Raw genomic sequence first — 12,855 nt, 5'->3', positions numbered from 1 at the left:
CACTGCACCAGCTACTAAGAAGGAGAAAAAATGACTGCTACTGCTGAACCCAGGAAGCCAGCAAGCTCTCTAACCTTTGTGAGGAGCTATTCATCACCATAAGTCATTACACCTACCAGATGTAGGTTCACTTTTAAAAATAGTGAACACCAACTCTGGCATCATCTGTGTGTTTTTGGCACTGAGCAGGTGCCCTTCTAATGATTATATTCACACCAGGTTTTCCAAATGTGGGGCTGCAGTCCTAACAGGTCACACTTGTCCATTCAAGTAATTTCTTTGGTCGTTTGGATTTGATTTAATTCTCAGCTGCCCACAGCTTCCTGTTCACAATGCTGCTAGTTATTGTATTGCAGAAAATTAGTGTTGGGCTACATTTTGAGCAGGAGGAAAGCCACTGCCTTTTTCATTTCCATCTCTTCCTATCCTCTGCAGGTACACCTTGCACCTCCTGAGGGTCAGAGCACAGGTTTGCCTTGCCATTACACAGATCCTCATGTTTCCCCCTCACCCCAGTATGTGAAACTACAGGTCAAAATCTGGCTGAGGAAGTCCTCACCAAGTGCAAGCAATTTCTGTCCCTGCTGGCACTGATCACTTAAGTAAAAAAACATTTTGCACATAAAGGACAGTTTAGGAGCTAGCTATTCAGTTGCTAGCTGTGGGTGTCATATGCAGACCTTTTAAAAGAAAGCACTGGTTTGTACTGGTATTCAGTACGAACAAGCTACAGATTCAGTGAAGGATGTGAAGGAGTTATGTGATATTTATGATACAGCAGCAAAAGCTGCCCTCTGGAGGAACAAGTCATTAGGCAAATGATACACAACAGGGTCCAAGAATACCTCCACACATTCAGCAGTGAGAGTCATTATTGCAGTTGCTTTACTAAGTTAACCAGAGATTCAAAAACTGAAATACAGACTTTATACACAATGAGTTAGGAGTATGAATAAACAAAAGCAACATTCAAGAAATGGATTTTATAAACATCAAGAAATACTGTAAAAGACTTGAAAATTAAAAACCAAACAAATACCAACAACTTTAAATTGTCCTAATATTTATAATTTAAGCAGTGTTTTTTCTTATACTTTTGCAATAGGGATTTCACCCAGAAGTCCTTATCTAATTAAAAAAGGAAAAAGAAAAGTAGTGACCATGTTACTGATACAAAACCAGCTAAGGGGGTCACAACTACAGCAGAAAAATGACACATTCAGTTAGAACCGTATTACAATTTGGAAGGAATACTTGTAATGAACACCATATATGTGTGAGAAAAAGACAGCATCACTATTGCAGGCATAAAACGATGAACAAATGTCATTATCCATTGTCCAGAATGAAAAAGAACATTAGTAAAAGGGGAAATGCACGCTAGAAAAGGAAAGAAAAAAACCCTATGGAAACTTTGAAAGCCATCTCCTCATAATAGTCTTCTAAGGCAAATGTTGCATGCACTACCTTCCCAAGAAACTGGGCAAAGCTCTTCCATTCGCTGTATGTTTCCTTCCATTTAGTTTCATGAAGAAAGGTTTGAGAGAGCAGAGTGCTGGGAAGAAATACTACAAACCTCTAAATTAGTGAAAGAGCTTCCAGCATCACTATTATATTCTGGGTAGGAGGAACTGGAAGAAATTATGTTTTTCAACCTCTGAAGTGCAATGATCAATAGCAAAAGGAGAAAAGCTAACAGACTAAGGAATATTGAAACATAGACATAGACACTGGATAAATGGCCAGGTGATGAATCCACTGAAGTTGAAAGGGATGTGGGATATAGCTCCAGAAAAGTCCCATTTTCCATGTTTCCTACAAATCCAGATGAAGGGTCGGGTTCTGACATTTTGGGGTTTGTGTTTCAAAAATCACAACAGATCTTGGATTCAAAGGTAGTTTTAGCAGCATAACAGAGGGTTTATTTTAGGCAACCATTTGTCCATCACTACAAAGAGATAACAAGTCAGCCAGGGATCAGATTTATCCTTTACTGCTCCAGTCCAGGACAATGTGAGATTGTATCCTTCAGAACTGCAAGGGAGAGAAAAAATAAAATAAAATAAAAAACCAAGATTAATTTACGAGCAGATAATGTGATTTAATGTGTATCTGATACAGTCTAGTTCTTAAGTTACAAGTTAAGCTGCGATTCTTAAAGCATTAGGTAACAAATATCTTTATATCTCTATTTTCCAAAATGCAGGGATTAGGAGAAGTCCTACCCATCAATTAATTAAAATTCCCCACCACAAGTTGTTTAACTGAGCAATGGCACAATAAAAATGTACTTTATATGGGACAGACATATTGGAATCCAAATCTATCTTGTGGAAAAAACCTCGTCAAGGAATGAAAACTCCCTTTGGCACTGAACAGCTGCCTTTCTAATGATCATATTCATACCAGGCTTCTCAACCTAGATGAGCAAGGCTGATCAACACCATGATGAATGACAAATCCATTAGCCACTTACTCCATACTGTCTTGCCAGAGGTACTCAGAATGAGAAAATCTGCCAGACCTGCTTTCTTGCCATATATTTATAAAATGGATCAAATGGTTTTAAAGATCAAAATACATCTTGCTGTAATGGTGCTGTGGGGATCTCAATGGCAGGCACGTTTCAACGAAGTGTTGCAGCTGCTGAGACCTATATCCCAAGGGAATGGACAGCCCTGGCAGCTCAACATATGCAAGGGGACTACCTAAGGGCAGCAAATGGGGAAGAGATCCCATCTGTGAAAAAGTTTTGCCTCCAGCCACTTTGTGTTGGGATCTGGAAGCTCAGGTGCTGGCAAAGGTCAAAGTGGCACAGGACAAGCAGATCATGGTATACTAACCTGCTTTGTGTTTTGTTTAAAAATGTAGTCAGTCCCCAGGTGCAGCCTGGAAGTGTAAGAGAAGGCTTGATGATGGGGAACTGCTTGTAAAAAGCTGACATGCTGAAGCTGAATTACATGGTGCCACCCCTTGCCTTTGTTTTGATAGAAAACAGATAATGCAGGGTGCAAGTGGATAGGAAATGAAGCTCATTTTCTGCATATAATCATGCACATTCAATCTTTCAATCCATCCATCCATGGCCAACCTCTAACTGCAGATACTCAGGCACCATAAGGAAAGGCAGTGAGCTTTCCTCCTAAAAGGAAGACAATATCCATTCCCAGTGTGGTCCCTCTCATCCTGACCTTGCTTTCAGCCTCATCCTGTGGTCCCAGTTCAATACAATTGTCTCTAACTCACCGTTAGAAGCTTTGAGGAAAATCCTACTGATTTTTATGTTGATAGAGAAAGCAAACAATGTCAGCATCAGCCAGAGACAAAATCAGGCCCTTGGAAGTAATGATGCAACAGTCTGGGGTCTCTCCCTGTTTGTCACACAACTGCTCAAACATCTCTCTGTGTTTCCACGAGTTTCTCAGCACTGTTCCTGGCAATGGTCTGCTTACAATTTTTCCTTTAAACATGCTACCTCTGCTAACTCAGTAAAGTACTTCTTTCTTCAAGAAGCTGACATCTTTTGACATATGATGTAACTATAAAAGCCCCAACCTGAACTCAAGATGCTTAAGAAGGATAAGGTACTTTTCTGCTGGTACTGTTTCTCCTCTGTGAACACAAAAGCCTTGAAGACACCCTGAGAAAAAAGCTAAGAAGTTTGCTTTGCAGCCACTGAAGTTGCATAGCTATCCACTGTACTTTTGCACTGTAATTTACATTTAGGATGTTATGCTATATGCCACAAAAAGCCCAAAGTGCCTGAGGAAACAAGGACTACATTAAGTGGTAGGTAGAACCTGATTCTACATTTTTAAACCCTACTTTTACTTTCTATACCTCAGAACTACATCTATACTACTACATAAAACAGGCTGTTACAGGCCACCAGATCAGGGTGAGGAAGTTGACGAGGCCTTCTACAGGCAGCTGAGAGAGGCCTCACAGTCACAGGCCGTGGTCGTTGTGGGGGATTTTAACTTCCCTGATGTTTGCTGGAGTGACCACTCGGCAACCCAGCCACAGTCCAGGAGGTTCCTCCAGTGTATGGATGATAACTTCCTCCTGCAAATGGTGGATGAGCCAACCAGGAGAGGAGCACTGCTGGATCTCATCCTCACTAACAAGGAGGGTCTGGTCGAAGCAGTAAGAGTTGAGGGCTGCCTTGGTTGCAGCAACCACGAGATGGTGGAATTCAGGATCTTGTGTGGCAGGACCAGTAGAATAGCAAGTAGAATTGCAACCCTGGACTTTAGCAGGGCAAACTTTGGCCTTTTCAAGGAATTGCTAGGGGAAATCCCATGGGCAAGGCTGCTTGAAGGTAAAGGGGCCCAAGATAGTTGGTTGGCATTCAAGGATTGCTTTTTCCGAGCTCAAGATCAGAGCATCCCGACACGTAGGAAGTCAAGGAAGAGGGCCAGGAGACCTGGATGGCTAAATAGGGAATTGCTGGGTATGCTCAAGTGGAAGAGGAGAGTTTACAGGTCATGGAAGGAGGGGCTGGCCACTTGGGAGGAATATAAGGCTGCTGCTAGAGGATGTAGGAAGGCAGCTAGGAGGACTAAGGCCTCCTTAGAATTAAATCTGGCAAGCGGGGTCGAGGACAGCAGAAAGAGCTTTTTCAAATACATGGCAGATAAAACTAGCACCAGAGGCAATGCAGGCCCACTGATGAACGGGATGGGTGCCCTGGTGACAGAAGATACAGAGATGGCAGAGTTACTGAATGCCTTCTTTGTCTCTGTCTACTCTGCTGCAGGCAGTCCTGAAGAGCCCTGTGCCCTGAGACCTCAGATGAAGTCAGGTCAATGGAGCTGTTTGCCTTAGTCGATGAGGAATGGGTTAGAGACCAGTTGAGCAATCTGAACATCCATAAATCCATGGGTCCAGATGGGATGCACCCGCGGGTGCTGAGGGAACTGGCGGAAGTCATTGCTAGACCACTCTCCATCATCTTTACCAAGTCTTGGGAAGCAGGAGAGGTGCCTGAGGACTGGAGGAAAGCAAATGTCACTCCAGTCTTCAAAAAGGGCAAGAAGGAGGACCCGGGTAACTATAGACCGGTCAGCCTCACCTCCATCCCTGGGAAAGTGATGGAACACCTTATCCTTGGTGCCATCTTAAGGCATATCAAGGATAAGAGGGTTATGAGGGGCAGTCAACATGGCTTCACCAGGGGAAAATCATGTTTGACCAATCTCTTAGCCTTTTGTGAGGAAATAACACGGTGGATGGATGCTGGCAGAGCGGTGGATGTGGTCTACCTTGACTTCAGCAAAGCATTTGACACAGTCTCCCACAGCATCCTCACAGCTAAATTGAGGAAGTGTGGACTGGATGATCAGGTAGTGAGGTGGACTGTGAACTGGCTGAAGGAGAGAAGCCAGAGAGTTGTAGTCTATGGGGCTGAGTCTAGTTGGAGGCCTGTAACCAGTGGAGTGCCTCAAGGGTCAGTACTGGGACCAGTATTATTTAATATATTCATCAATGATTTAGATGAGGGAATTGAGTGTACTATCAGCAAGTTTGCTGATGACACTAAGCTGGGAGGAGTGGCTGACATGCCAGAAGGCTGTGCTGCCATCCAGCGAGACCTGGACAGGCTGGAGAGTTGGGCAGGGAGTAACTTGATGAAATATAACAAGGGAAAGTGTAGAGTCCTGCATCTGGGCAGGAACAACCCCAGGTTCCAGTATAGGTTGGGAACGACCTGTTAGAGAGCAGTGTAGGGGAGAGGGACCTGGGGGTCCTAGTGGACGACAGGATGACCATGAGCCAACACTGTGCCCTTGTGGCTAAGAAGGCCAATGGCATCCTGGGGTGTATTAGAAGGGCGGTGGTTAGTAGGTCGAGAGAGGTCCTCCTTCCCCTCTACTCTGCCCTGGTGAGACCACATCTGGAATATTGTGTCCAGTTCTGGGCCCCTCAGTTCAAGAAGGACAGGGACCTGCTGGAGAGAGTCCAGCGCAGGGCAACGAAGATGATTAAGGGAGTGGAGCATCTCCCTTATGAGGAAAGACTGAGGGAGCTGGGTCTCTATAGTTTAGAGAAGAGGAGACTGAGGGGTGACCTTATTAGTGTATATAAATATATAAACGGGGAGGGTCATGAGGATGGAGCCAGGCTCTACTCAGTGGCAAACAACGATAGGACAAGGGGTAATGGGTACAAACTGGAACACAAGAGGTTCCACTTAAACTTGAGAAGAAACTTCTTCTCAGTGAGGGTGATGAACACTGGAACAGGCTGCCCAGGGAGGTTGTGGAGTCTCCTTCCCTGGAGACATTCAAAACCCGCCTGGACACGTTCCTGTGTAACATCTAGGTGTTCCTGCTCCGGCAGGGGGATTGGACTAGATGATCTTCTGAGGTCCCTTCCAATCTCTAGCATACTGTGATACTGTGAACTACATCTATACTACTACATAAAACAGGTCAAGGCTATTTTCTGATCTTGAGGACAACCTGTGCTGCATCAAGATGACTAAACTCCCTTTTATTCCCGTGGACAGGCTGGCCAAATCACAGCTGCCTTTGGGAATGAATAACGGCCAGTTGTAACCCCACATATGTCCAGGCATTGCTTGGAGGATGCTTGCTGGCCAAAACCATGCCAGGAGGTGTGCTTGCTAATTCAACAGGAGAGATGAAGACAGACAGGCTTATGTCTTGGCCTGGATTAATTTACTAGCACATACCCATCTGTAATGTTTTCATGCATAAAAGGTTACATTCCAGATGTTGTTTCTATCTTTCATTAATTGCATTGATTGTTTTACTGTGGAGCTTACACACCACCACCCCAACAGCTTACAAGATACGCAGGAGTACAAAATTGCATCTACAAACACCAGATAAAAAAATTCTTACGCTTGTGGTAACTCATACTGATGCAGAAAATATACTAAACCAAAACCATCTTATAGCCCTAATAGTATTTAGCCCCACAAGAAACAGTATTTATTGTACTTTGTGAAATAAGTCACAACAGACTGAACAAAGAGATCCTTATGAGATTATATTCCTTTTGAAGTGTCTTTAATTCAGGGACCCAAAATTAACTAATGGAACAATACATGTTCATTTCACGTTCTGGAAGTAGTTAAGTGCATTATAGCTAATTTATCCTTTCTAAAAGATAAGCTTTGATATAGAAGATGCTTATCCTTGATTACTCATCATAATGAAAAGCAGAACCATTATTAATTGAATTGCTCTATAATAGCTTAAGGAATTAATTCACATAAATTCTTTAACATGGCAGAAGTTAAAAGCCTTTAAATTCTTCACAAATTTTAAATCTGCTAAGTTCTTCTTTTCCCATTAACAGTTTTGGCCCTGGTACATGGAAGAACTTTGGCATGGGTCTTTCTCTGAAGTCAGTGGGAAATTTATGGCCTTAAATAGAACTAATCAGAACCTCACAGTTAAGCAGAGATGTGTTTTGCTAGACAAGAGCCTTTATAGGTCTTACAATGTCAACAGGGCTATTTTTAACCAAGTATTTTGTATTGAGAATAGAGAGAGACACTAAAACTCGGATTCCAAATGACTATGGTCCAGATCCTAGTTGCCTCACTCACAGTGTGTACTGACGTGAGGTGTAAATGAATCTCACCACAAAATGTAGCTTCAGCTAAAGTGGCTCTTAGGGTAATATTTTAAGGAAGATGAAAAAAAAAAAATCTGTGATGTTTTAATCACACATCTAAAAATACAGACCTAAAGTGTAAGGTTCTACTCATTTTAAAAGGTTTTACCCTGTTGGAGTAAACAGCAAAATCATACAGAGTGTGAACATATCTGGTCCTGACATCTGAGTAGTATTCATAGGGAAGGTACAAAACACATACAGAAAGAAAATGGATCTGATCATGATGATGTTCCCTGGTGCTGTTCCAACACTTCAATCCTGATGGAGAGCAGCCAGGATAGCTCAGCCACTGATGTGGGGTATGGGTGCAAATGCTGGACCAAAACTCCACTACAAAGTCCTAGGGCTGCATCAACCTCTGCCATGCTGCAAATCAGACCTCTCAGCTTCTAGGAGTGGGATCCACAAGTAGTTTTGTTCAGTGGACCATTGCTATTCTTTGGCTCAGGTTCCTGCTTCTGCTGGGAGAAAGTAAGTAGCATGTATCATTTATCTCTCTTATCCTAATCCTCCCAAAGGAATATCCCCCAATAAAGCCAGATGTCAGCCTCACCTTCTGTTCTGGCAATTGGTTTTGTGCATTTCTGAAAACTAAACAGAACAACATCATAACATCTAGCCCAAACCTGCTCCCAAAAAATGACTGGGGATTTTGTCACTGACTTCGAAGTATGATGGCAAAACAAAGTGGCTTACTACAATAAACCCACTGTCTTTCTAGGAGCCATAAACTGATCAAGGAATTCAACTGAGGAGCCAAAGCTTTCAAATTCTGTAGTAGTCTGTACCTTTCACTCATCTGTTGTTGGAAAGCTGAACTGGTTTAAGGCGAAGACTGAATTTAAAGTGATGTTGCAAAATGACTGGAGATGGAGAGGAAGTCTGATGGGAGAAGGCTTCCCAAATAGCCAATCCTGAAAACTCTTGGGAAGGAGAACTGGGACCTGTCTGCTGGGGGACTCAGATTTTGTGGGGTAGCTGGATCTGCATTAGAGAGCTGGATCTCAGAGACACCTCTGCAATCAAAAGACAGGGATGCACAACTTGAGACTTCCTGAGTTATCAAGTCAAGTCCAACCCCACTGCTGAAAGTCTCAGGTCACGATCTGCCTTTCTGACACTGGATGAGTTTTCTTGCTGCTGTTATTCCACTACTCAGCCTTGCTGCTCTGATGGGCAAACTGCTTAGAAAGATTCACACACTTCAGTAAAACAACTCACTGTACAAAGGTGGCACAGACTCCACCACCACACTCTGCTGGGTTTAGATGTGCAAGAGTGCAAAACCTTGTTCTGCTTCTTTAGTCCCCAAATATGACAGCTGGCACACAAGGAGAGGGCCTGCTACACACATGGTGTCATTTGTACATCCTCACTTTTCTACCAGAAGCACTATTGTATTTTCTTCCAGCTGTGCATTTTTCTTCCATTCATGTCCTCAGTATAAATCAGTTTTTCACAGGTGAGGACAACCACCCTTATTCCAAGGGTAGGGCTACCTAGAAGATACTGTAGGCAGCCTCAATTGGAGTTTTTCATTTTCTCTTTTATCCTACGTAAGAAGGAGACAGGCAAACTGGCATTCACCAAAGCAGGGCAAACTGGTAAGGGATTAAGTGAGCCATCACTACGTAAGAGGTAAATCCCAGGTAATGAGTAGTATCAGTGTGGGTAGCCATGCCAAAGCTATCCACTGTCTGAAACTTTGATGGCGCACCTGTTATAAAACCTATTTTTTTCAGAAAATGGAAATGTGCTCAGGAGCAGAGACCTCATCAATTAGCATATGCCCTAGGTGCCAAATTATATGTAGTATATGTAATTCAGTGTTGAGCATTGCTGAGACACTAATCATCTCCCAATTCAGTCCAAGGTGAATGATAAATGAGACTTGAGCACTCTCCAGAATGGCATGTAGTAAACAGAGAGCTTTTTCATAGTCCCAATGTCATAAAACCTTTACCATCCAGTTGCCTGTATTGTATTTCTCTGCATATCTTGATGCAACAATTCTATTTCTCCAGGCTCAGTGAATTTAATATAACATACTCACAACCACTGAAGCCCTTGAGAAACAGGAAGCACAGGCAAATCTGGTTCATTTTCTTGAAAATTTATCAGCCAAAGAGAAGCACTTTGCTTTCTTGGTTCTTCCTGGCTTTTGTGACTACAAGCTGAGAAATACCTTGGCTGTTTCAGAGGTTTCAAAATGTTCAGGCAGAGACAAATTGGCACCAAAGAAAAGCAGCATTTTTATGCTACACAAACTAATATTTTTGTCATAGTCTCCCATCAACTCTTTCTTTACAAGGAAGAGGTATTCTAAAAAGCCCTTATTGTAAACAACTCCTTACAGAGGAGAGCTTAACTTGCCTTTACCATACATACAATAGTGAGGTCCTTCATCCCATCAGACGTCAATATGCTGTTAACTGACTCTGCTTTCCTTCCCCAATAACGTAAAACCCTTTTGTCTATTTCAGCTCAATGTATACAGAAAGGCAGAGGATGAGTGCGGCAGAAGGATTAGATTTCCATCATCTTCAAAACAGTGGTTTTTGTTAAAATAACCCCCTTTTCTTCTGCAGGGCAGAGAGTTGCTCACTGACCCATTGCAGGACAGCTGAAGAAACGCGCCCATGTCAGATGTCCGTAGATCCTGGCAGAAGGAGCCTCTGGCCATGAGGCTTCATCATCTTGCACACACTGTCCTCCCATGGAGCCAGTTCCCATGCTTGCACGTGTCCCAAGGGACACGGAGATGAGGATGAAAGAAGCATACCCACACTAATGAAACAATGTGACCTCAATGAAAGACTTGGGACTGTCCCTCTGATGGGGAGGATATCGTGGTTAGCAGATCCAAATGGAACTAAAATTACTGGTCATTAATCTAGCTAGGAAATGGCTAGGATAGGGAGATGAGTTGCAAGATGGTAGTCTGGGGTCTGTCCTAAAACAGAGGCAGACAGCTCTTCGATTTGAGTAGGAGAAGGGAGGCAGAGGACATCCATTGAAGCTGACACCGATTGTTAAAGAACTCACAAGTGTGTTCTCTGCTCCCTTTTGCCCTTTTGAAAAGTTAAAGCCAGGAGTGAGCAGATAATGATATCATCCCTTATGACCTGAAAGCAAAACAATCTCTATTCATTCAGCACCAGGGCAGGACGAGCAGGAGGAGGATCATGCAGGTTCCCAGCCAGTACAGTGATGCCAGTTCCAGGATGAAACCTTATCCCTAAAAGTGTGTCACTCCCCAAATTCTGTTATCAGTGATTACTTCCAAAAGCTGGCAACAAATGTTCACTACGTCTATTAAAAGATTAAAACATCTCATGACCCTTGTTAATGCAATATATGTACAATGGCCAGTGAGCTTCTGGTTTAATTCTTTCATATTCCTCCTCGCAACCTTCATTTTCCATGTTTATTTTCTGTAACATATAGGACTATATCACCACATAATGTTCTTCCAGGTAATATGTAACACAAAGCATTTAATGCCAATAAAAATACATTTGCATGCTCATACTAAAGGACTGAATGAGCGTTATATATAGGGAATTCTTCAGCCTTGAAAAACAATTTGCTCTAGACTGGAAAAATGTAGCAATTTAATATCATGCAACTAAATTAGACAGTAAATCTAAGCAAAAAAAAAAGTGAGCAACATTTTTTTCCATTGAAAACACAGGTAGCAAAGACAAAGAATGTTAATTTGGAGTTTAGCAAGAATATGATCCTTAATTCTTATTCTTGTATGTATGCTTTTAGCAATCAAAAGGCACAAGTAAGCAGGATGCTTCTTTTTCCTGTTACAGATGGACCCTCCAGGAGCAGAGAATCCCTTCACCACTCTGCCTGGGAAACAGAACCAGTCACCAACTGACTCAATAAAATAGCACACTCAAGGAAAAGGAAAAATTATTTCCAGCCACAAGCAAAGTCCTCCTTTAATGTATGGTCTAATTTCATTTTTTTAAATTATCATTTTATGTGATTTAAATTTATGACTGTCAAAATCAAAGAAGACAAGTGCCCAGATGGCTTGGTTGCGGTGAAAATCAAATCATATTTTATTTAGGGTTTTGTGTGGGGTTGCAAAAAGGAAATTCTCAAAGCCATAAGGATACTTAGATTAATTCAGATAGGCTCAAATGCTTTTGTCATTTACATTTCCCATGAATCTGCAGATTATACAGTTATTTATATCAGTGTAAAGCAAACCCATCATAACCTGGGATCAGATCCAGAGCCCGTCAGTTGAACCTCTTTAAAAGTAAGATAAAACCTAGCAAGGAGAATGACTAAAATACTTACAAGCAGGAATATATGGGGATGAAAGCCAAGCGTCCAATGCACAGGATGTGATTAGTTATCACGCCCAAATCTAAAAGGACTGCATACTGAGAAAAGCCCCTATAAAAAAGCACATAAAAGTTGAAAAATTTAGTAATAACGACATTGAGAAATAAAACAGGGAGGAAAAGTGCTGAATTTTGACTACTCTCTATGCCAAAAGTTTCAGAAAAAAAAAAATGACTGGAATTCTGGCTTCTGTTTTATTTCTGCTAGACACATCCTTCTTCTGTCCAGTTACAGCACTGCACGTATAACATTGAAACCGTGATCCTGATCTCTGCTCTACAGCCATGCTCCGGTACAACACCTGCCTCCTCTTCTTTTGCAGAGTGCTCCAGGACCAAGACAGCCTGTTGTCCCTGACACCTCTTTAAGCACCATAGCACTGTATCTGCAGTCTAATCCATTTCACATTATCCCCTAAAGACTCCTACTGGGAATCAGTCTTTCTGGATTACACACTACTATTTATTTATTCTCTTTATTTCAAACAATCTGCAGTTCAAGTTCACTTACCTGAAATCCCCAAACTGAATACTGTATACACACAAGGATAGCTAGCAGAATTTTGTGTGCTACATTCATTCAATATCTAAAATAAAATGTGGCCCCTGAACTGTTTTTAATAAAACAAATTAAATTGTTTGTATATGAAGAAACAATCCCAGATGATGCAGATTAAAGCAAAAGCAGGGCCACTTTCAGAAAGATCCTCCCCTCTGGGAAAGAAAAGACACTTGCACAATCATTACACATCTCAGAGCTCTACCCTTTCAGCACATTTGGTTTGAAGCGCACTAGAGAAGCAGACCTCTGGGGATGAAAGTTAATGCATTGTTG

At 42.1% G+C, this 12,855-nt stretch overlaps 1 protein-coding gene across 1 annotated transcript; it reads right to left on the bottom strand.

Annotated features, from left to right (window-relative positions):
- Nucleotides 1–862: 862 nt before the first annotated feature.
- On the bottom strand, nt 863–12,127 carry SERTM1 (serine rich and transmembrane domain containing 1). The gene is made up of 2 exons (XM_057399961.1): nt 11,974–12,127; nt 863–2,034 (listed from the first exon to the last, which is right to left on the bottom strand). Exon 2 carries the CDS (start codon nt 1,847–1,849, stop codon nt 1,526–1,528), a length of 324 nt encoding a protein of 107 aa, XP_057255944.1. The 5' UTR covers nt 1,850–2,034; nt 11,974–12,127; the 3' UTR covers nt 863–1,525.
- Between the last annotated feature and the right edge of the window lie 728 nt (nt 12,128–12,855).

Source organism: Pezoporus wallicus, unplaced genomic scaffold (assembly GCF_028554395.1).
Source record: "Pezoporus wallicus isolate ANWC-B61680 ecotype Strahan unplaced genomic scaffold, APGP_CSIRO_Pwel_v1 scaffold_7383, whole genome shotgun sequence".
NCBI lineage: Eukaryota > Metazoa > Chordata > Aves > Psittaciformes > Psittacidae > Pezoporus > Pezoporus wallicus.
Note: the sequence above shows the minus strand (reverse complement) of the source record. Positions and strands in the feature narration are given on the sequence as shown.

Coding starts and splice junctions, on each gene's coding strand:
- SERTM1 (XM_057399961.1), bottom strand. CDS start 1,849: ATGTCAGAACCCGACCCTTCATCTGGATTTGTAGGAAACATGGAAAAT.